Raw genomic sequence first — 21,216 nt, forward strand, 5'->3', positions numbered from 1 at the left:
TTACACTACACATAGAGATGATGAAGATAGTGAAAAATTTGAACCTCATAGGAACTCTATGTGGTACTAAGTCACTTATGTATCTTACCATACAATGTATAAAATGTAAAATATTGTAGTAAATCAGTATATATAAATGATTGTGGTGTGTTTAATCTTTTTTCATTAATTACTACATATTTTCTACACTTACAGCGTTTGTCAGCTTGCTATATAATCAACTTAAATTAGTTAAATCCATCATGCAATGCATTTTCTTCCAATTTTTTGTGATAAACTAATAGATAATTGACTAAATAAGCATCCTCCAAAGTTTCAATAAAAATTTCCAAGTTTTTCTTAGGATTTCCGTGGTTTTTATTCAATTTTTATCGATATCGATAATATCCCGATATTTCCATCCAAATTTCCGTCTTTTTGTACTACCGATATTTCCGATATCACCGATATTTTAGACCTTGAATCTAACTATATCATTCATTAAATTATTATATGCAATTCAAATTAAGTTTTTATTTTACCTTTAAATTGTGGATGAAGCTACGATTGTGGAAGTCACAAGAATAGTGAAATTGTGAGAGAGTGAGAGGAATTGTGAGAGTGAGCAAAACAACAAACGCGAACATGAGCAAATAAAGATAAATGAATGCCTTTACGGCATGTTTACTAATCCATAATTGGATTAAGAGGAAGATGAATTGAATTGAGGAGGAGTTGGATTGAGGGGAGTTAGATTTCGGATTCCTATTGAAGTTGTTTACTAAACCATATGAAATAGGGGTAGGAGTAGTACTAATACTAAAATGTCCTAGTTGTTGGGTTAAAGTAGATGACAAATTTGGAATTTTAAAAATTGTGTGAGGATGTAATGGGTAAAAAAAAAGAAAAGAATTCATAATGGGTTAGTTCTCCAGTAATTAGAATACCACCTCCCACACAAGAATTGAATTCCTCCAAAATCTGGAATTCAATTCCTAATTTTGTGTGAGCCTCACTTACTTTTCAATTCCTTGATGCAAACGCAAGAATCCTTCATATGTGGAATCCAATTTTTGATGAGAATTCCAACTCTTGATTAGTAAACATACCATTAGGGATTTGAAGAGTAGTCTTGCAATTTTATCTATAAAAAATAGGGAAATATCAAGGGGCATACACTCCATACCCGCTTTTGTGTGTATTCGTTTTTTCTTTATGAATGAGAGATGATAAATTCAAATTCTAGACATCTTCTAGCATTAAAATAGAAATATCACCAAGTAAGCAAGATTTTGCACCACCACTCTCACCATCATTCTATAAATTTGTGCATTCAAGATTAATCTATTAAGTAAGTGGAATTTGCAATCTAAAACCCCCAAAATCTAAACAGTCCCTATTATTTGAATTCAATCTATAAATACAAAGCATTTTTATTTATTTATCACAAATGGTCTTTGATGATTACGAAATTATCACCTTTGGTCTTTTATGTAATTTTTTTGTGACATGGTTGGTCCTCAAGGTTATGTTGAGTATATCAAATTGGTTCTTGTCGTGAGATTCTATTAGAAATGATATTAAATTGATTACTTGACACATGTGTGGAGTCTAAATGTCCAATAATAACACGCCACATGGATTATAGGTAAAATATTTTGAAAACATGTAATTTATAATAAAAAATGATTAAAAAGTCCTTCACACAAGACAATTAAAATGGTCCAACCCTTCCAAAATTGGATAAAACGGTTTGGTCATTGTCCAATGATGACATGAAATACTATCGGGTCATTGTTCGACAATGACATAAGAGTTAATTCACGTCACTATGGACAGTGAGTGAACTAATTTATCCAATTTTTGAGAGACTTGATCATTTTATCTTAGTGTTTTTCTATTTGTCCTTATATGGTAAAGCCCGTATTTTTAATTCATAGAGAGAAAACAACATTATGAAGAAATGAGGCCAAAACAAAAAAGTCCTAAAGATAATATCAAAAAGAAAAAGAAAAAGGAAAAGATAAGATAAAATACAATCCTTTAATCAACAAAGAGAATATTCCCCATATCCCACTTGGCGAATATTCTAATTCCACTTCTAAATATAATCACCGATCCCTCTCTCTCTCTCTCCGTCTCTCATCTCACCCAAACGTCGCCGTCTCAAAACCCGACATTTCACCGGCGAATTTCCATATTCGGGTGTTGGGTGTAGCGCGGGAGCATGAAGTTCTCAAAGAGCCTCGGCATCCTGATCGAGGAGGCCTTACCAGAATGGCGGGACAAGTTTTTATCGTACAAGGACTTGAAGAAGCAGCTGAAGCTGATCTATCCCAAAGACGGAGACAAGCCTCCCAATAAACGGCCCAGATTGGCCGACCCCGACGACGAGGACGACCGTAGGGACGGTGGAGATATCGCCGTCGAGGGCGGCGAAGGTGCTGAGGTTTCCAAGGAGGTCACCGATTTTGTGAGGTTGTTAGAGAACGAAATGGAAAAGTTCAATGTTTTTTTTGAGGAGAAAGAGGAAGAGTATGTTATTAGATGGAAGGTATAATTTTTTTTTTTTTGGTTCTGTACAAAAATTTTCCTCTTTCTTTTTGGAATTTGAGAACTTGCTTAGAAATTGAGAGATTGAATTGCTGCTTGGGATTTCAGAAACTTTATGTTCAGTTTTGTATGGTAATTTTGCTTCAGGAGATTAAAAGATTGTGTCTTTAATGCATAATATTGAATTTTGGATGAAATTGGTTAGTTTTTCGTTGTTTTAGGCCATGTTCTGCTGCTGATTGGCGCAGATTCTTGTAACTATGCTGTAGATTTATGTTTGTAATTTGAGTTTGATTAGCCAATTGAATAGAAAGAAAACTGAGCCAACTTTTCATTTTCTGACCCTGGATTTAGTTTTATTGTGACTTGCAATTTGTTCTTCCATCCTTAATCACCTAGTTTGATTGGAAAAATTGTATTGAAAAACTTAGCCCATGTTTCATTTTGTGACCCTCAGTTTAATTTTACTGTGACTTGTAATTCTTCTGTCTTTAATCACCACAGCAATCATTGTCAACCATGCTATATTAACTGTATTATCTTCTTTGCCAAGAGTTGATGACTACTTTCACTACTTATATATTCTGGGTCTGGTTTTGGAATGCAGGAGCTGCAAGACAGGGTAGCAGAAGTGAAGGATTCGGCTGAGGAGTTGATGAAAGTAGGGAGAGAAATAGTGGATTTTCATGGAGAGATGGTTTTGTTAGAGAATTACAGTGCCCTCAACTATACAGGTACAAATCTTTATCCCGTAGTTGTGCAGGGCTTGCAGAAGAGAGGCTTAGTCTTGAAAAGATTGACATTCTGGTTATGCAAATACACATGAGATGAATCTCTTATTGTTGTAATTGCAAAAATACTAATTATGCAATATTACATGTTGTTAATGATGTAAAACCCAGTAAAGCGAACATGGAGAGTTTGATTGAATTTACTTAAGATCATTGGTTTGGGTTTACATCTTTTAGATCTCTTCTCTGGTTAAAGCCGGCATGCTATTTGTCTTAGTTTTCCTCTGCACAAAATGAATGGCTAGAATTGATAGAGGAACTTGTCAACCTTTGATTTTTCCTAACTGTTAGAAGCCTGAAACGTTCTTTTTTTGGTGTTTTTGCTTCCTATTTTCTCAACAGGACTTTTGAAGATACTAAAGAAGCATGACAAGCGAACTGGTGCTCTAATTCGCTTTCCCTTTGTCCAAAGGGTCATGCAACAGCCATTCTTCACAACTGATGTACTGAACAAGCTTGTGAAGGAGTGTGAGGCTATGCTTGATCATGTTTTCTCGAAGAATGGCCCATCAGTCCCATCTGAAGGAACCAAAGTGGAAGAACGGTGTGAGTCTACGACTGTGACTGAAAATAGAGATAGGCTATTTAGAGCTCCTACAGAACTTGCAGAAATAAAGCATATGGAGAGCGTGTATGTGAGACAAACTATATCGGCATTGCGTGTCTTGAAAGAAGTTCGGAGTGGAAGTTCAACCGTCAGTGCCTTCTCATTGCCCCCTTTGCAAACCAATGTGGTAGAGGAGGATTTGAAGAATATACCTGTTTTAGAACAAGCGGCCAAATAAATTCCTTTGACAAATTTGGGATGTAGGTTTCCTTTTATTAATGAATTTACACCAGTATCAGATACAAATGGTATGCTCATAACGATGTGATTGAGCCTTGGAAATCCTTTCTTTTTTCCCTGGCCATTGTCAATCGCCATGTCCGAGTGTGATGTTTGCATGTCTAATTGAGGAACGAGATAGCCACTCAAGTAAAGATGTATGGATATAATTAATTTGTTTTTCCCAGACAGCAATTCTTCCAAAATGGGCAGTTTGGGGGTCTGTAGGAATTTTGATATCTCTCCTGAAAAGAGTTTTATAAGGAAAAAATTCAAAGCTTATCCCATGTTAAAGGTTTCGGAATTTTTATTATAATTTTAAATTCTCATTTTTCCTTTGAAAGTTTTGACAATCTTGGAGTAGTTATATTTGGGTGGGAAGAACACAATGGGGGCATGGGGTAATATGCTTATTATAAAGAAACATGTTCGATCCCTTGCACTCAAGTACGAGTTCTCCTTCCGTAAACTAGATTAATTAGCTTAGACTATAATTTGTATTAAAAAAAAAGAAACATACATGACACACTATTTGACTGCTAAGTTTTTCAGTTCCTCTTACATTCTACCAACCCTTTCTCTAATACTGATGACTTATTTATTTATTATCAAATGCACTTTACATGAGGAACCTAACATCAAATCCTTACCAGCACCAGTTTTCTAATGGTTTTTTAATCCTTCATCACCAGTTCATGCTAGTATATTATGCAAAATGTAAAGCTTTTACAATGCTCAATAAACCTATTTAAACCCCAAAACACTAAACCATTCATGTGAATCTTTTTGGTGCATAGTAATCTTTTCCATTTGAAGAAAAATGTCCACAGTTGAAGAAGCACCAGACTTTCTTGAAGTTCTTTCTGATGGATCTGTAAAACGCTTTGTGCCGGGTGTGGTCCCTGCCTCACCAGAATCAACTAACGGATTCAAGTCCAAGGATGTGATCATTGACTCCTCAAAGCCAATTACTGGAAGGATTTTCCTTCCTGGTAATCCAACATCCTTGAGTAAGCTTCCAGTAGTGGTTTATTTTCATGGTGGTGGCTTCTGCATTGGCTCAACCACATGGCCTGGCTACCATCATTTCCTAGGAGGCTTCTCTGTTGCATCCCAATCCATTGTTATTTCAGTTGACTACCGTTTAGCTCCAGAGAACCGGCTCCCCATAGCTTATGAAGACTGTTACTGCACACTTGATTGGCTTGGTCACCAAGTAAGCTCTGAGCCATGGCTGGACCAAGCTGACCTCTCCCGGGTGTTTCTCTCCGGGGACAGTGCAGGGGGAAACATATCACACAACGTTGCTGTGAAAGTCATTCGGAATAAAATCAGTCATGTCAAAATAAGCGGCTTATTGTTGATACATCCTTATTTTGGGAGTGAAAAGAGAACCGAGAAAGAGATGGCTGAAGAGGGAGCAGGGGATGTGGCAAGCATTGACATGTTTTGGAGACTAAGTATACCTGAGGGCTCCAACCGTGACTATTTCGGATGTAACTTTGAGAAGACACAACTGTCTGCAACCGAATGGATCGATGAGTTTCCTGCTGTGGCAGTTTATGTGGCAGGGTTGGATTTTTTGAAAGAGAGGGGAGTGATGTATGCTGAGTTTCTACAGAAAAAAGGAGTTACAGAAGTGAAGCTGGTGGAGGCTGAGAAGGAGTCTCATGTGTTTCATGTTTTTCACCCTGAATCTGAGGCAACCCGTTTGCTTGAGCGAAATATGACTGAATTCATCTGGAGCCATTAGCCATTTTCAGATGGCCATCACTAAGACATCCCAATGAGCCATATGGAAGCTAATGGATATATGAAAACCTTCTACTTCTATCTGTACTTATAATATTCAAATATATGCATATTTTAAGATGAAATTCCCAATCAAATTCGATCCCGAACAGCAAACTCCACATTATAATCTGAAATCCCATAAGTTTCCATCCATAGCAAGTACTAATAGGCTACAAGGTCATGAATATATTTCGAAAAATAAATTTTGTAATTGAAGATTTCATATGCTTATAGACTTCATCATCTATACATAGTGCAATGTACATAAGTATGAAGCTAGGAAGGTTGTACACCAAATGACATACTTCAAATTTGGCAGAGAGAAAGGCTAGCTTCATCAGCCAGCCGTAGTATCAGAAGTGCTCATAAATCCTCCAAGAAACCCAGCTCCGTTGCAATTTCCGCACAACATCTCCTTTCTTCCACTGCAAGGAAATGCTAATAATAAGAACGAAACAACACGTAGAATCTGTCTCAGTGAGTTCCAAAATTGTGTTCTTTTGTGATGGCAATGAAGGATGGTGGCCATGTAAAAAAAAAGGAGGGAGGAGGTGCTCGGTTACCCGCAAAGCCAACATGAGTCACCAGCTTTAAACTGCCCATTGAAGAGATCAGCAGAGTTCAGTCCACTACCTTTGCATTGTGAGCAGAGAACTGCACCTGCTCAATTGCACAGCACAATACAAATTTATCCAAATCCAAATAGATTACATGCTTAGCACTCTTTATTTCCAACAGCCAGCTTACCATTTCCTTCACAATCAGAGCAAACCATGCTGTTGGGTTTTATGCTTTCATTACTTTTTTCAGCCTATTGGGATCAAAAAGACCGAAGTTTCAGCATCCAACATATCTAACATCTACCAACATAAATAAAACCCAGTATGTTATATGTACTTATCTATGCATCAAAGCTATGTATATCGAAAAATAACTTGAATTCCAAATATTTTGCAAATTAGCAAGTAATTCAAGTAAGATTAAAGGAGGAAAGAGTTAAAGAACCTTAGCTTTCACATGGAAAAACCTAGCAGTTGTAGAGTTTTGAACCAGGTTATCTATTCGAACAAGCCCTTGAGTGCTGCTATGGTTGCCTACACATTCGGTAAGCATTGAGTCAGTGATCAATTAACAACTCAGATAAACAAGAGAAAGAGAGAGAGAGAGAGAGAGACCTGGTTCTGGTGTGGCTTTTAGGGAGCTTAAAGGTACCAAGTACAAAGCATAGGCCATTGAAGAATGAGGGAGCAAGTAGCTAGCTAGCTAGCAACATCAGTCAGCTTTATAGTTCAGGATGTGGCTGGGAGCTAAAGCCTCACAATGAGATATCTTCTCATAGGTGGAAGATTTGTCTTGAAGGTTCTGTTTGGGCCATTGGGCTTGAGAATGGTGTTCTGTGTAACTTGGCATAAAGCATCTTTTAACCTTTTTGGTTATATCTATAAAGAAAGTGTTTTCCCATTTTTTAATTTCTTTTAATTTTAGTATAAGCGATTGGGAAGGGAAGTTTACACAAATATTCATATGGTGCCTGAGGGTTTCGAACCTCTGTGCCCATGTATTCATTAGGTACCTGGTGGTTTCAAACCTCAGCCCACAAGAGTAGAGATAGAAGAATTCAACCAACTAAGCTATACTTCACATTTTTTTTTTTAATATTAAAACCAACAAATAAAAAAAATAAAAAAAATAAAAAACCTTCCCTTGACTCTAGCACGTGCAAGGGTGTGACTTCATGCGACAAATAACGTGCCAAATGTTACTGAGCCACTAATAATAAAGTTCTCCAATGACATGAGATACAATTAATAAGTTGGTGATAATCTGTTTCAATCTTAATATGCTTCGATATAAAACAAAAAGGATTTCACTTTCATTGTTGTTGGATCAGTGTAAGAATCTTTCTAAGTTAGTTTCATCAAAACATGTCATTTTAATATAAAATTGACCATTAGCAACTTATATTTCTCTCATTATTTAATTAAATATTAATTAATAATTTGTACACACTTGTAATACCAAATTCTATTTTTTTTTTTTTTGGAGTTAGTAAAAGAAGCTAATTATATAATTACTCATGTGTTGGAATTATTAAATCTATGACTTTCTTGTGTTTATTTTGCATTTCCTAATATATGGGAATAAAAAATTTGTGAGTTCTCCGTAAAAATTAACAATTCAATATCTACAGAAAGATAAATTAAATTGAGTAAGAGAGCAATTTATCTTATTTTTGCTTCTTCTCTCTTCGAAACCTCAATTTCCTAATTCGAAATTGATGACTTCTCTCATTTCTAATAAGTAAAATTATCGGTAAAAAAATGCCAAGTTGGTACCTCAAGAAAAAATCCCACGAAAAATGCTAACAAATCATAGCTGTTGTTGTAATTATTGTAAACGGCAAGGGCAATTAAGGGACTAGGCTATATAAATATGTGGCTCCAATCCAATCCTCGTAACCCTATCTACCTCACTCTGCTCTCCTTTTTCGTCGAGGTCTCATCCCGGCTCTCTCTCGAGTCTCTTAGCGAAAAATTTCAAATTCGTTTTTTCATCTAACGTTTTCGTTTGCAGACTCCAAACTCCGAACCCTAACCCTAATTCAACCTACTCACACTTTCACACAGGTATATTCTCTCTCTCCAAATCCCTAATTTGTTTTAACTCTGTCCGATTCAAAATTCAAAACCCTAATTTGCGTCTCAAGCTTCGAAACCCTAATTGGAGGTCTCTCTCAGCAGAATATGGGCGAAACAAGGGACGATGTGTACGAGGAGGAGCTTGTCGATTATGAAGAAGAGGAGGAGAAGGCCCCCGACTCCGCAGCTAAAGTCAATGGCGAAGCCCCTAAGAAGTGAGTTTTCGCTTTATGGATTTTGACCTATTTTCCTTGATCAGATTGATTAGGCAACGAAGAGAAATAAGTTTGTAGTTTGGTTGCTTAGGAAACACAGGAAATTAGGATGAAAATGAAGAAGGTCAACCTTTTTGTTCTATGAATTGTATATTTCCTGTTGCTTGAATGGGATTGCTCAAATACGAATTGTGATCATGACTGCTTCTAATTTCTATTTAGGTATAATTTTTAAGTTATTTTTGGTTTTGTGCAGGGGATATGTTGGAATTCACAGTTCAGGGTTCAGAGATTTCCTTTTGAAGCCAGAGCTTCTTCGAGCTATTGTGGACTCCGGGTTTGAGCATCCGTCTGAAGGCAAACTTTTAAACTCATACTTATTGATTTTGTTTTCTGCGGGAATTTGTAGCCGAAAACAAACAATGTTATCCTGACTCTTAGTTTGCCAGTTAAGCCCGTGATCTTATTTTCATATATACAAGTATATCTTTCATTCCAGTTTATGTCATAAATGTTCATCAGACTAATTATTTTTCAGTTAACATGTGGAAATTTGGATGGTTTCTTCTTGTGACATTTCAAACCTGTGTTCTCTTTGTTTCATTTGGAATTTCCTTTTAGATACAGAGCTGGGATTAAGATTTAGTTTACTCACTGCTTATCAGTTTTTCCCTTTCCAAGTCAAATGACTATAAAGGATGAATTTGCCTTTAAGAATTAAATCCTAAGAAGGATGAATTCACTCTTAGTTATCTTAAATTCTAAAAATGATTGTTCTGATGTATCATGTAAATTCTTTTAAATGCACAAATAAAATTGAAAATGGAATTTCCACTTTTCTCTCATGGAAAGGGTGTTGGTGGATTTTTTTTTTTTAACTTCCTGGATTGCTATGCTCTAGGTTAGATAATGGTCCTTCTCTCCTAAGTAGTTTGCACATGTTTTGGAAATTCGCTTCCATTATAAGGATTCAGTAGGTTTTTTTTCTTGTTCTCTTTTACCTTCTTCTTGTTTGTTTTTTATGTGTTCAATTCTAATTCAATTTGATGCATGTTTGTGCAGGTAATTTGTTCTACTATCATAATCTTGAATTCAGAGAACTAGTATGCTTTTGATAAAGACTTTCATAAAAAGATTGGAGAGGTTATGTTTTACTTACCAATGGTTCCATCGATGCGGTTTTCTTTGGTTCTTCATCAGTGCAACATGAATGTATTCCTCAAGCTATCCTGGGAATGGATGTCATTTGTCAAGCTAAATCTGGGATGGGGAAAACTGCTGTTTTTGTTCTATCAACTTTGCAGCAGATTGACCCTGTAGCAGGCCAAGTTTCTGCACTCGTTCTTTGCCATACTAGAGAATTAGCTTACCAGGTACATTTGGGATTTGCATTCTTTCTTATAATATTATTGTTCAATTAATTTTTTGCCTTATGTTCATGTATATAAATTCCCTACTTATGTTACTTTACTCCTGTGCAGATCTGTCATGAATTTGAGAGGTTCAGTACATACTTGCCTGATCTCAAGGTTGCTGTCTTCTATGGTGGTGTCAATATCAAACTTCACAAAGATTTGCTGAAAAATGAATGCCCTCACATTGTTGTTGGAACGCCTGGAAGAATATTGGCATTGGCAAGGGATAAAGACCTCTCCTTGAAGAATGTGAGGCATTTCATCCTTGATGAATGTGACAAAATGCTTGAATCACTAGGTATGTTTTTTTCTGCTTTTCATTTTACAGATAATGTTTGCGCTCTGTTTCAATTTTCATGTATGTCTCAGTTATTGTTCACTCATTTTCTTATTATTTGCCTTATACTCTGTGCAGACATGAGGAGAGACGTGCAAGAGATTTTCAAGATGACGCCGCATGATAAGCAAGTGATGATGTTTTCTGCAACACTCAGCAAAGAAATCCGCCCGGTTTGCAAGAAATTTATGCAAGATGTAATGTCCCATGGCTGATTCTACTTCAATTTTGAAGTCTCTTTTTTCATAATCCCACTTTCTCCGAGAGTTATGTAATTAGGTTGAATGCGGCGGTTCCATGACGTGCTTGCCGTTGGCATTTTGTTAATATGGATACCATAGTCTGTCATTTATTTGGAATTTGCGGCTTGACGAGGGTGTTCAACTGGAGTAAAAAAGAAAAAGTGAGACACAAGGAGGAGGCCATCTCTTAGGAGTTCTCACAGTTCTGTTGGATGAGTGCCTTGTGTTCTGCATTACCATATCCTTAGGTTCATTTTTCCCCTCTTGGTTGGGCTTTTTTATGTTTTTAGTAAGTCACCCGTGGGTTTAATTTTTTTCAGTCAAGGATATTTTGGGGTTCGCTAGTTGAGGGTGGGTGGTGAGTGGGTCTGTGGGGTGATCGAGTTGGTGTCAACTGGGATCAGCCTGGGTAAGCTGTCAAATTTCTTAGTATTGAGGGTCAATGTGTAAATGGTGGTGGCTTGGTGTGGTTTAGAAAAAGTATCTTCGAGGAGACAAAACAGATGGACCAGAATCTTGATTCAGGAGATCTGCATCCGTCATTCATTTCGTTCTGGATTCTATTAGCTTGAGGAAGGCCCCTAATATGATTTACTGTGACATTTGTTCCTTTCAGCCTATGGAAATATATGTTGACGATGAAGCCAAGTTGACCCTGCATGGTCTAGTACAGGTTTGTATTTTGCAAGTGGACTTTCAGTTGATTATAGTTATTCATTAATGTGAATCTCACCTTTATATACGATATTTCAGCACTACATCAAGTTAACCGAGGCAGAGAAAAACCGCAAGTTGAACGACCTCCTTGATGCACTGGACTTCAACCAAGTTGTTATATTCGTCAAGAGCGTGAGCAGAGCCGCTGAATTGAACAAGTTACTTTCAGAGTGCAATTTTCCCTCTATATGCATCCATTCTGGAATGAACCAAGAAGAAAGGTTTGTAATTTTCCCTCTGATGATTTTGTGTGTGTGAAGTTTTTATAAAGTTTGATGTAAACTTAGCAAGCGAGCTTTTTCGAGTGTCCTGATCTCCAATATGAAGTGTCTTGTTGAACTCTCATTGTTTGCTAAGTTATATTCTAGTGTTTAATCTTAAATGGTATGCATTTTGTAGGTTGAAGCGCTACAAAGGATTCAAGGAGGGTCATAACAGGATTCTTGTGGCCACAGATTTGGTTGGCAGAGGAATCGACATTGAGCGTGTTAACATTGTTATCAACTATGACATGCCAGATTCTGCTGACACTTATTTACACAGGGTAGGTTAATATTATTTCCTTGGTTTGAAAGTAGTCTCTTTTTTAACTGAATTTTTAATGTAGGTATCATATTTGTCTTTATGATTTTGTTTCTGTTTCTTCCTCTTCTTTTGGGGGTATTGCGGATGGTATGTGGTACATCAATATATGCCCTTGCTTCTTTTCCAGAAGGGAATTATGGGTTTACTTGTGGCTGCGAGAAAATGAGAGGCCTGATATTGACAATGCATTTATTTATATGATATTAATGCATATACATTTACTTGCGGCTGTGTTCATGTTGACAAACATTAATATGCAAGGTTGGAAAGTTCAATGGTTCTATCGAATATGCATGCCAATGAAGTGCAAGTGCGGTGTGGAATATTAACTTATTTTTGTTCCCAATACATTTTCTATTTGCGGATGCCTTTTTATACAGAGTTATGTATCTTTTATGCAAATGGTATTCAATTATTTTATTTTGTTGTGTAGTGCATCTCTTAGGAGTTATATGAGAACTGTGAATGGAATAAGCTTATTTAGATTATCCCTGATGCAAAACATATGTTTGGTTATATTATTACTGTTAATATGAAATTTAACACATTGGTGAATATACCTCGGATGCATCTAACTTCGAGTGTTCACATTGAAATTTGCACAGGTTGGCAGAGCTGGTAGGTTTGGCACCAAAGGTCTGGCAATTACATTTGTTTCATCTGCAGCGGACTCTGATGTTCTTAATGATGTATGGAATCAGTTTTCCTTCTGAACTTTCACTTTGTTTATTGTTTTTATTTTTGCAGTTTGTCAGTTTTAATCTTTTTGGGTTTATAAATGCAGGTTCAGGAAAGGTTTGAGGTTGATATAAAGGAGCTTCCTGAACAGATTGATACTGCCACATACAGTATGTTTTCTTGCTGGGTTCAAAGTTTATTTGGTGTCATTCTGATATACGGTCGACTTTGATAGTAAAATAGTATTTCGGCCTTGGTTTTTTTGTTTGATGATTTCTCATTGTGTGCTAACTGCTAGTTTTTGGCATATTATTTGAAAATGGAAAGAAGTAGAGATCGTTCTTTATCATAAATGTTTGGGTCTTATATGGGAATGTAAAAATGGATAAAGGGTGGAGAATAACTCATTGGGATCATGGAGTGCCACTTGCAACTTTTTTTCTCGAGCGAAAAATTTAACAGCAATATTTTGTTACAGTTCATCTCTTTAATACAGAAGGATAGTTCTATTTTTAAAACAGAAAAAAGAGTAAAATACGAGTGGTATATATGTTGTCTTCCCTTGAAAACTGAGGGAGCTTTTGGTGGGATTAGTGTACTCATTTGGTTCACCCATTCAAATTTTATGCCCTGTTCTCCATTTTGTTACATGGCTTAACAGGATCCCACTTACGCATAATAATCTACTATTGTTGTATGCAGTGCCGTCTTAATTGAAGTTTGGGTCTCTCAGTTTACAATGAAGGCATGGGATATTGGAGGATGGGATGAAGGAGTGTGTCGCAGGACGTTCTGTTTTTTCTGTCAGACTGATTGATTTTAAACGATTTGTTTTATGAGGTAGAAGCTCAAAGTTGATGTATAAGTCTTTGAACTTGTGGTCTCTAGAAACTTGCAGCCCTTCCTCCACACAACAAAGAAAGGTAGCAGCAGGCAGGCATAACTACGGCTTTGAGGTGTAGCCGCGTTTGAAATTTTAGTATCCATTTGCAGTATTATTTTGTATTAATTAGCTCTCCAACTTTTATGCCCGTGGGTTAGAACAACTTGGAGGGAATTTTATGTACTTTCTCCGCTTTTAAACGTCGGTATGAAGATTTTACAAGAAAAATATCTTGTGTGAGAAGAATCAGTTCCTTTATTGTTCTCGTGCTATGCAAGTTTTCTTAATTTAGGCAGTCTTTATGAAAGTCCTCTCCTATGAAGGAATAATTTTAAAAAACAGGAACTTGGTTTTAAATTGTATGTTAAATTAGCGATGTTTTGGTCTGGAAATAAACAAAGAAACAGGCCGATAGAACGGTGCCTTGAACCCTAAAATGATGAGAGTCCAGTAATTCCGGCCATTTCGGCCAAAATTCGAGACAAAAATTAATCAACTCACAATCCGTAGTGTTTTCTCTCCCGACCATTTCAAGGGAAAAAGGAAACAAAACGCTATGATCATGTTGAAATGGATCCTTGGCACCGATATTTGGATTTGAACTATTTTGATTCTCTCATTTCTCGTGGATCCACGATTGGAGACCTATGTATGACTCATTTTTTTGGTTAAAAAAGGGGCTTCCGAATCCTTTGCTTGGATATTCTCTATCATAATCGGCTTTACTTTTTTTCTATATGCGCCACCTCATTAAAATTTCATCTAAGGGACTCTAATGTTGACACATCACACACAAAACCTAAATGCCTAATAATTTTTGTTTTGAAAAAAACAATTCCTAAACCTAACGTGAGTTAACGTGTGCAGCCCTTTTCTCTTCCATTTTTTTTCTTTTCAATTTTTCTTTCTTCCAAAGACACAGTATCTTCTCCATGCCTCTATCTTAGTCCTCTTCTACTATCACTCTCATCATAGAAACAAACACAATTCATGTGACTACAATTGTTTTTCACAAAATAAGAACCACAACACAAATATTCTCACTGAATGGGCTACCACCAAAGAAAGATCAGAAGATGTCAAATGAGTCGTACATGACCACCATAGCCATTTCAACCATGGTTTTCAGATGTAACCCGTATCAAAATTGAACTGAATCGGAAGATAAACCTACATTTCTTTCTCAAAAAAAAAAAAAAAAAAAACATAACTAGAATTACAAAATCAAGAAATTCTGTGGAAAAAATTAAAATAATAGATCTATACATAAGTGAAGATTGCTCTAGGAAGGTCATTCGTTTTCCAAGAAAAATGGATGCAGCCAACTGTGCTCACTATTTGTTAGTTTGGTTCAGATGTTTTGATTCATATTTCATACTTGAGAGATTGGGTTTATGATATGAAAGTAGTACCAGAGTTGCATGATGAAATTTTGGGCATTAGCAAGAACTGAATTTCATATGGGAAGAGGAGAGACTGTGAGGTTGGAAAGGAGAGCGTGCTGGGATGCTGAAAAAAAAAGATGAAGAAAGAAGACCACATTAACTCAAGTTAGTTCAAACCGGATATTTATTTTCTAAAATAAAAATTGTGAGCTATTTGGGTTTTGTGTGTGATGTGTCAACATTAGAGTCCCTTAGATGAAATTTTAATGAGGTGGCGCGCATAGAAGAAAAGTAAAGTAGATCATGACAGAGAAAATCCAAGCAGATGATCCGGGTCCTTTTCAGGGTGTGGGAACTTGCTATTTAAATAGAAAATCTCTTTTTTTTTTATTCACTACATATTATATATAAACATAATATGAAAAACCCCAATAGAATTTAGGTAATTAAGAATTGGCTAATTTATTAAGCGTGATATATATTGCAGGCATTACACCTCCAACTGCCCTAATCTTCAGCTTAGGGGACTCACTCATGTTAATAGCTCAAAAGGTCACATTGGTATAAGTTACAGCCAAAATGTAACTCTCTCTCATCTCAATATAAATGCTCCTGAATGAAGCCCTAACACTGATGGAATTGATCTCTACTCCGCAACAAATGTGAGCATCCATCAAAGTACCATTACAACTGGTAATCTCATATATCTACCACTTAATTATCGGGTATTCTTTTTTGATTTAAATAATTTTCTTCGTACTGGCGAGGTTCTCTTAAAAAAAACTGCGTGTTGTTCTTGTTCTTATTATTATGAATGATAACAACTTGAAAATACTCATTATTAATGTTAGGGGATGATTGCATTGCTATTAAGGAAAAATTTTCTTATATCAATATTACGGGGATTATGTGTGGCCCAGGGCATGGAGTAAGGTATGTCAATGACCAAATTTTTTGTTTATTTTTGGTCTCGTATTATTAGGTATAGCACAGGACGGATAAGAGAAAAACTTATGTGAAACTATGAGTTCCACATCCACTATTGTGAGAGATGGATGTGTCAGAATAGCAATATTGAACAGAGAAGCAGAAAATCTTAGGAAAAGAACTGATGTATTCATTCATTGATGATCAACACAGTACAGTCAATGGTCTTTATATTAGCTGATCAAAGCTTTGTATATCTGTTTCTAACTGTTTCTAACCTCCTAACCTCTCTAACTTCTTTAACAGAACACTCACTCTTTTGCTAAAAACTGTCTAACAGTCTTAACAATATTTCAACAACTCTCTTCTTCAATCTTCTGACATGTGGCAGAGTGAGGACCGTTGATATCTTTACATGCCCCCTCAATCTCATGCTTGGAGGAGCCAAGCATGAGATTGGAACAATGATGCTGGAATAAAGGAATAGACAGCCCCTTAGTGAGAATGTCAGCAAATTGTTATGCAGATGAGACATGTTGCACAAGTAAATCACCTCGAATGACTCGTTCTCTGACAAAATGATAATCAATTTGGAGATGTTTCATTCGGGAATGAAACACCGGGTTGGAAGAGAGAGCAATAGCAGAGATATTATCGCAATGAATTAAAGGAGGAACATGTAATGGGACGTGCAGATCACAGAACAACTGTCTGATCCATGCAAGTTCAGCAGCAGCAATAGCCAAAGCCCTATATTCAGCCTCAGTGGACGAACGAGAGACAGTATGTTGCTTCTTAGAAGCCCAAGAAATAGGAGTAGAGCCTAAGTAAACAATAAATCTCGAAACAGATCTGCGATCATTAGGATCCCCAGCCCAGTCAGCATCACTATAAGCATGCAGACGAAGAAGACCAGGCTTAAACCAAATGCCAAAATCAAGAGTTCCTTTCAAATACCGCAGGATTCTCTTAACTGCCACAACATGAGACTCCATGGGATTATGCATAAATTGACAAGCTTGATTCACTGAGAAGGCAATATCTGGCCTTGTGAAAGTGAGGTACTGCAGAGCACCAATAATGCTTCGATACTGCTCTGGATGAGAATAAGGTTTGCCATCATCTTTCAACAGTCTGTGATATGGGAGACAAGGAGTAGGACATGGTTTTGAATCCTGCAAATCAACCCTGTCAAGCAGTTCCTTGATATACTTAGTTTGAGACACAAACAAGCCAGCAGACTGATATGAAATTTGCATCCCCAGAAAATAAGTCAACTGGCCCAAATCCTTCATATCAAACTCCTGAGTTAAAGCACCAATTACAGATGTAATAAGAGAGGAATTACTGCCAGTAAGAATGATATCATCAACATAAAGAAGCAAAACCACAGTACCAAGCGACGAATGTTGAATAAAGAGAGACGGATCTGCATTTGAAGCTTGAAAACCCAAGCTTGGTAAGAAGCTAGTAAACCTTTCGTTCCAGGCACGAGGAGCCTGTTTTAAACCATACAAGGACTTCTTGAGTCTGCAAACAAAGTCAGAAGGATGATGCTTACTCGCAAAGCCTTGAGGTTGTGTCATATAAACCTCATCTTGAAGAACCCCATGCAAGAATGCATTTTTAACATCAAGCTGCCGTAAGGACCACTGAAACTGAGCAGCAAGAGCAAGAATTAATCGAACCGTGGTTGGTTTAACTACCGGACTGAAGGTCTCATAATAATCAATACCCTCCTCTTGACTAAATCCCTTAGCAACCAAGCGAGCCTTATGCCTAGCTATAGAACCATCTGCATTCTTCTTGATCCGATAAACCCATTTACAACCAACAAGATTCTTATGAGCTGGGAGAGGAACCAAATCCCAAGTACCTTGAGCATGAAGAGCCTCAATTTCCTCCTTCATTGCAGATTGCCATTCCGATGATTAAGAGGCAGCCTTGAAGGAACTTGGCTCAATTGTAGATAAATCAACAGATGAAGAAGCAGAAAAAGCCTTCCTCTTGGAGATGCCATTCTTAGACCGTGTTGTCATAGGATGCAGATTTACAGGTGGCAGAGGCAAGATAACACGAAGACTTTCAGGCTGAAAATCAGGATCCACAGGGAGAGGAGACTGTGTAGCAGAAGGAGAAGAATTCAAAGGTGCAGCGACTTCAGAGATGGGTGGGGAAGGTGAGGAAACAGAAAGAGAAGGGATAGGCGATAAAACAGTATTAGTGAATGAAATAGATGGAGGAGGAGAAGAGGAAGTGAGAGACTGAGATGAAGAAATACTGACTGGATGGACAGATGGGAATGGAAACACAGTTTCATCAAAAAGAACATGTCGAGTAACAAACAGTCTATTGGTAGTGAGAGAAAAACAAATATAGCCTTTATATTGGCCTGCATAGCCTAGAAAGACACAAGTAGAAGTTTTAGGCTGAAGTTTGTTTGTATTATAAGGCTTGAGCAAAGGAAAGCAAGCACAACCAAATACCCTTAGATGATTAATGGCTGGAGCAGAACCAAACAATAAGAAATAAGAAGATTTGAAATGAAGAGTTTTACAAGGCATTCTATTGATCAAGTAGACTGAAGTAGCACAAGCATGAAACCAAAGTTTTGGGGGTAAATGAGCAGTTTGCAACAAAGTGATAGCAGTCTCTAAGATGTGTCTGTGTTTTCTCTCGGCTAAGCCATTTTGTTCAGGTGTATAGGGACAAGATTTATGATGAATGATACCTCTAGCAAGAAGATAATGCTGAAATTTATGACTAAGATACTCACCACCTCCGTCACTTTGAAAGACTTTAAGAGAAGCAGAGAACTGAGTGACTAAGTAAGCATGAAAATTTACAAAAATAGAGTAAACTTCTGCTTTATTGAACATTGGAAAGATCCAAGTAAATCGAGTACACTCATCCACAAAGCTAACATAATATTTGAACCCCTCAACAGATATTGTTGGAGAAGGACCCCACACATCACTATGAATTACCTCTAAAGGGTTTACAGATTTTGCTGCTGGATAATGAAAAGGAAGTTTAGCTAGTTTGCCTTCTAAACAATGATGACAGACAGATTGGACTTTGTCCGAAGAAATAGGAACCTGTGATTGACGTAAAAGAGCAGTAGTAATAATATTGGAGGGATGACCAAATCGCTTGTGCCACAAACTGGTATTTACTGGATGTCCAAGAAAGCAGAAATGTTGTTTGATGAGAGAAGCAGCTGGAGTAGGATGAGATTGTGAAGGAAAGAAAGGAATAGAATATAGGCCAGCTCTACACAGTCCCTTGAGAAGAACACTCCCCGTGAGTTTGTCCTGAATCCAAAAACCAAAGGCATCACATATAAATCTGCAGTTATTATCTTTACATAACCGATGCACTGAAAGCAAATGCTGAGATATCTTTGGCACATGTAAAACTTTCGATAATTGTAAAGAACACTGAGGAGTATTCAAGGAAGAAGAGCCAACACTAGAAATATTCAAACCTGAACCCCCTGCAGTGGTGATTGTCTCATTTCCAGAGAAAGGGGTAGCAAGACTAAGTTGAGACAAATCAGAAGTCATATGGGCTGTTGCTCCAGTGTCAGCTACCCAAAATTGCTTAGTTGATGAGGAAGGAGAACAATTGGCATGCATTGCAGTAAGATTGGATGAAGGAGGTTTTCCTTGATAGGAAAAATTGCCCCTGTGGTAACACTGAATAGCGGTGTGGCCATATTTCCAACAAATTTGGCATTGAACAGATGAATTAGAACCTGTGAATTGCTGATGTCGTTGATAACAATCAGCAGCTAGATGACCTTTCTTGTTGCATATTTGACAAATTGGAATATCAGTACCCGAACCAAGGATGCCAGGACCAGAATTAGGTGGAGCTTGATATGGTCTTGGACCAGAGGAAAACTGATGCCGAGGTCTGCCTCTTTCTCGATAGAAGGAACCTCTATTAGGGCCAGAGTGGAAACCACTATTATGTGAAAAAGAGCCACCATTAGAGCTAGAGTGGAAACCTCCATTGACACCACTATTGACACCACCATTGTGGCTAGATGAAATAGAAGATGGGATAGATGTGGAAGTGTCAACAAGAACAAGAGATTTTCCTTTGAACCCTTGATTGTTCGCCATCATCGCAGAGGCAAAAAGAGTGGCAGAGGTAGTATGTTCAAGAATAGCCTCTTCAGCAAGCAACTGAGATCTAAAATCTTTGAGAGAGAGCACATTTTCCCTGCCTCGAACCATACACCGAAATGTATTATATTCTAGGGAAAGACCATTAAGAGCCAAGATCACAATATCATCATCATCAAAGGAAACCCCAGCAGCAGCAACATGATCTCTAGCATCCTTTATCTTTTGCAAGTATTGAGAGACTGGTTCAGCACCCTTCTTGATATTCTGAAGCTCACTTTTCATCTGAAAAATCCTAGCTTTGGTAACAGTAGAAAATCTGTCCTTCAACTGAACCCACATATCATGAGAACTAGTACACCCGATGACATATGAGATTGCAGTAGAAGAAAGAGTTGCAGTTAGCAATTGCATCAAGGCACGATCATGCATTTTCCACACTGTATAAGCATCAGTTTGTACACCTTCAACATCAGAATTTTCATCAAAACGAGCAGGACACAGCCGTGAACCATCAACAAACCCCAATAAGCCATGACCTTCAAGAAGAAGCTGCATCTGAAAATTCCATGTGAGGTAATTTGTATCATCAAGCTTAACTGTCACAGAAGCAGAGACAGTGGGAATTAAGGTAGTAATTGGAGATTGAATAATCTGAAGTTGAGTAGCAGTCACCATGATGAGTATTTAGGGAGATAATATCTTGAGAAGAAAAGAAATAGGCAATAGAACAAGGAGAAGATTCTGTGAGGCAAAAGAACAAACAGCTGGTAGGCAGCGCAAAAGACTACGAAAGTAGTGAGAAAGAAGAGAGAAAGAAACCCAAGAATTTTAACAAAGAAGAAGAGAGGAGAAGATACAGACAGAAGAATAGAGATTGTAAGCAAAGAAGAGGAATGCGGAAGCAAAGAAGCTCAGGATCGGACTATGGCTCTTGATACCATGTCAGAATAGCAATATTGAACAAAGAAGCAGAAAATCTTAGGAAAAGAACTGATGTATTCATTCATTGATGATCAACACAGTACAGTCAATGGTCTTTATATTAGCTGATCAAAGCTTTGTATATCTGTTTCTAACTGTTTCTAACCTCCTAACCTCTCTAACTTCTTTAACA

The 21,216-nt window shown here is 37.2% G+C and overlaps 4 protein-coding genes across 10 annotated transcripts; 3 read left to right on the forward strand and 1 right to left on the reverse strand.

Moving 5' to 3' along the window:
* The first annotated feature begins 2,081 nt into the window (after positions 1-2,081).
* LOC103319695 (SPX domain-containing protein 1-like) lies at positions 2,082-4,241 on the forward strand. The gene is made up of 3 exons (XM_008221268.2): positions 2,082-2,533; positions 3,140-3,266; positions 3,666-4,241. Exons 1-3 carry the CDS (start codon positions 2,207-2,209, stop codon positions 4,106-4,108), a joined length of 897 nt encoding a protein of 298 aa, XP_008219490.2. The 5' UTR covers positions 2,082-2,206; the 3' UTR covers positions 4,109-4,241.
* Positions 4,242-4,724: 483 nt separating this feature from the next.
* LOC103319694 (protein BUNDLE SHEATH DEFECTIVE 2, chloroplastic-like) lies at positions 4,725-7,313 on the reverse strand. Of its 3 annotated transcripts, XM_089046476.1 has the most exons (6): positions 7,119-7,298; positions 6,949-7,037; positions 6,691-6,754; positions 6,507-6,603; positions 6,249-6,368; positions 4,725-5,456 (listed from the first exon to the last, which is right to left on the reverse strand). In XM_089046476.1, the coding sequence occupies exons 1-5, from the start codon at positions 7,174-7,176 to the stop codon at positions 6,281-6,283; spliced, it is 396 nt and encodes a 131-aa protein (XP_088902602.1). In that variant the 5' UTR covers positions 7,177-7,298; the 3' UTR covers positions 4,725-5,456; positions 6,249-6,280. The 3 variants fall into 3 exon arrangements, with proteins under 3 accessions (XP_088902602.1, XP_088902603.1, XP_008219488.1); XM_089046477.1 differs by lacking the exon at positions 4,725-5,456 and having other exon boundaries at positions 6,039-6,381; positions 7,119-7,313; XM_008221266.2 differs by lacking the exon at positions 4,725-5,456 and having other exon boundaries at positions 6,039-6,368; positions 7,119-7,295.
* Positions 4,970-6,038, forward strand: LOC103319693 (putative carboxylesterase 17). The gene has a single exon (XM_008221265.3). The coding sequence runs from the start codon at positions 4,970-4,972 to the stop codon at positions 5,900-5,902; it is 933 nt and encodes a 310-aa protein (XP_008219487.2). The 3' UTR covers positions 5,903-6,038.
* Positions 7,314-8,350: 1,037 nt separating the features above from the next.
* LOC103319692 (DEAD-box ATP-dependent RNA helicase 15) lies at positions 8,351-13,882 on the forward strand. 5 transcript variants are annotated; one of them, XM_008221264.3, is made up of 13 exons: positions 8,351-8,439; positions 8,518-8,570; positions 8,685-8,797; positions 9,054-9,154; positions 9,998-10,170; positions 10,279-10,510; positions 10,628-10,746; positions 11,408-11,464; positions 11,545-11,729; positions 11,908-12,052; positions 12,699-12,782; positions 12,878-12,941; positions 13,474-13,882. In XM_008221264.3, exons 3-13 carry the CDS (start codon positions 8,688-8,690, stop codon positions 13,482-13,484), a joined length of 1,281 nt encoding a protein of 426 aa, XP_008219486.1. In that variant the 5' UTR covers positions 8,351-8,439; positions 8,518-8,570; positions 8,685-8,687; the 3' UTR covers positions 13,485-13,882. The 5 variants fall into 5 exon arrangements, with proteins under 5 accessions (XP_008219486.1, XP_088901390.1, XP_088901392.1 ...); XM_089045265.1 differs by having other exon boundaries at positions 8,404-8,439; positions 8,682-8,797; XM_089045264.1 differs by having other exon boundaries at positions 8,399-8,570.
* The last annotated feature ends 7,334 nt before the right edge of the window (positions 13,883-21,216 follow it).

The sequence above is a fragment of the Prunus mume genome, linkage group LG2, assembly GCF_029339155.1.
Source record: "Prunus mume cultivar Tortuosa linkage group LG2, ASM2933915v1, whole genome shotgun sequence".
Taxonomy (NCBI): Eukaryota; Viridiplantae; Streptophyta; class Magnoliopsida; order Rosales; family Rosaceae; genus Prunus; species Prunus mume.

What these genes read in the sequence shown, in the direction of transcription:
- LOC103319695 (XM_008221268.2), top strand. Translation starts at nt 2,207, where the DNA reads ATGAAGTTCTCAAAGAGCCTCGGCATCCTGATCGAGGAGGCCTTACCA. An exon ending in AGTATGTTATTAGATGGAAG is followed by an intron (nt 2,534 to 3,139) that starts GTATAATTTTTT and finishes TTTGGAATGCAG; the next exon opens with GAGCTGCAAGACAGGGTAGC. An exon ending in CAGTGCCCTCAACTATACAG is followed by an intron (nt 3,267 to 3,665) that starts GTACAAATCTTT and finishes TTTTCTCAACAG; the next exon opens with GACTTTTGAAGATACTAAAG.
- LOC103319694 (XM_089046476.1), bottom strand. Translation starts at nt 7,176, where the DNA reads ATGGCCTATGCTTTGTACTTGGTACCTTTAAGCTCCCTAAAAGCCACA. An exon ending in CTCTGATTGTGAAGGAAATG is followed by an intron (nt 6,604 to 6,690) that starts GTAAGCTGGCTG and finishes GCAATTGAGCAG; the next exon opens with GTGCAGTTCTCTGCTCACAA. An exon ending in GACTCATGTTGGCTTTGCGG is followed by an intron (nt 6,369 to 6,506) that starts GTAACCGAGCAC and finishes ATTTCCTTGCAG; the next exon opens with TGGAAGAAAGGAGATGTTGT.
- LOC103319693 (XM_008221265.3), top strand. Translation starts at nt 4,970, where the DNA reads ATGTCCACAGTTGAAGAAGCACCAGACTTTCTTGAAGTTCTTTCTGAT.
- LOC103319692 (XM_008221264.3), top strand. Translation starts at nt 8,688, where the DNA reads ATGGGCGAAACAAGGGACGATGTGTACGAGGAGGAGCTTGTCGATTAT. An exon ending in AATGGCGAAGCCCCTAAGAA is followed by an intron (nt 8,798 to 9,053) that starts GTGAGTTTTCGC and finishes GGTTTTGTGCAG; the next exon opens with GGGATATGTTGGAATTCACA. An exon ending in CTAGAGAATTAGCTTACCAG is followed by an intron (nt 10,171 to 10,278) that starts GTACATTTGGGA and finishes ACTCCTGTGCAG; the next exon opens with ATCTGTCATGAATTTGAGAG.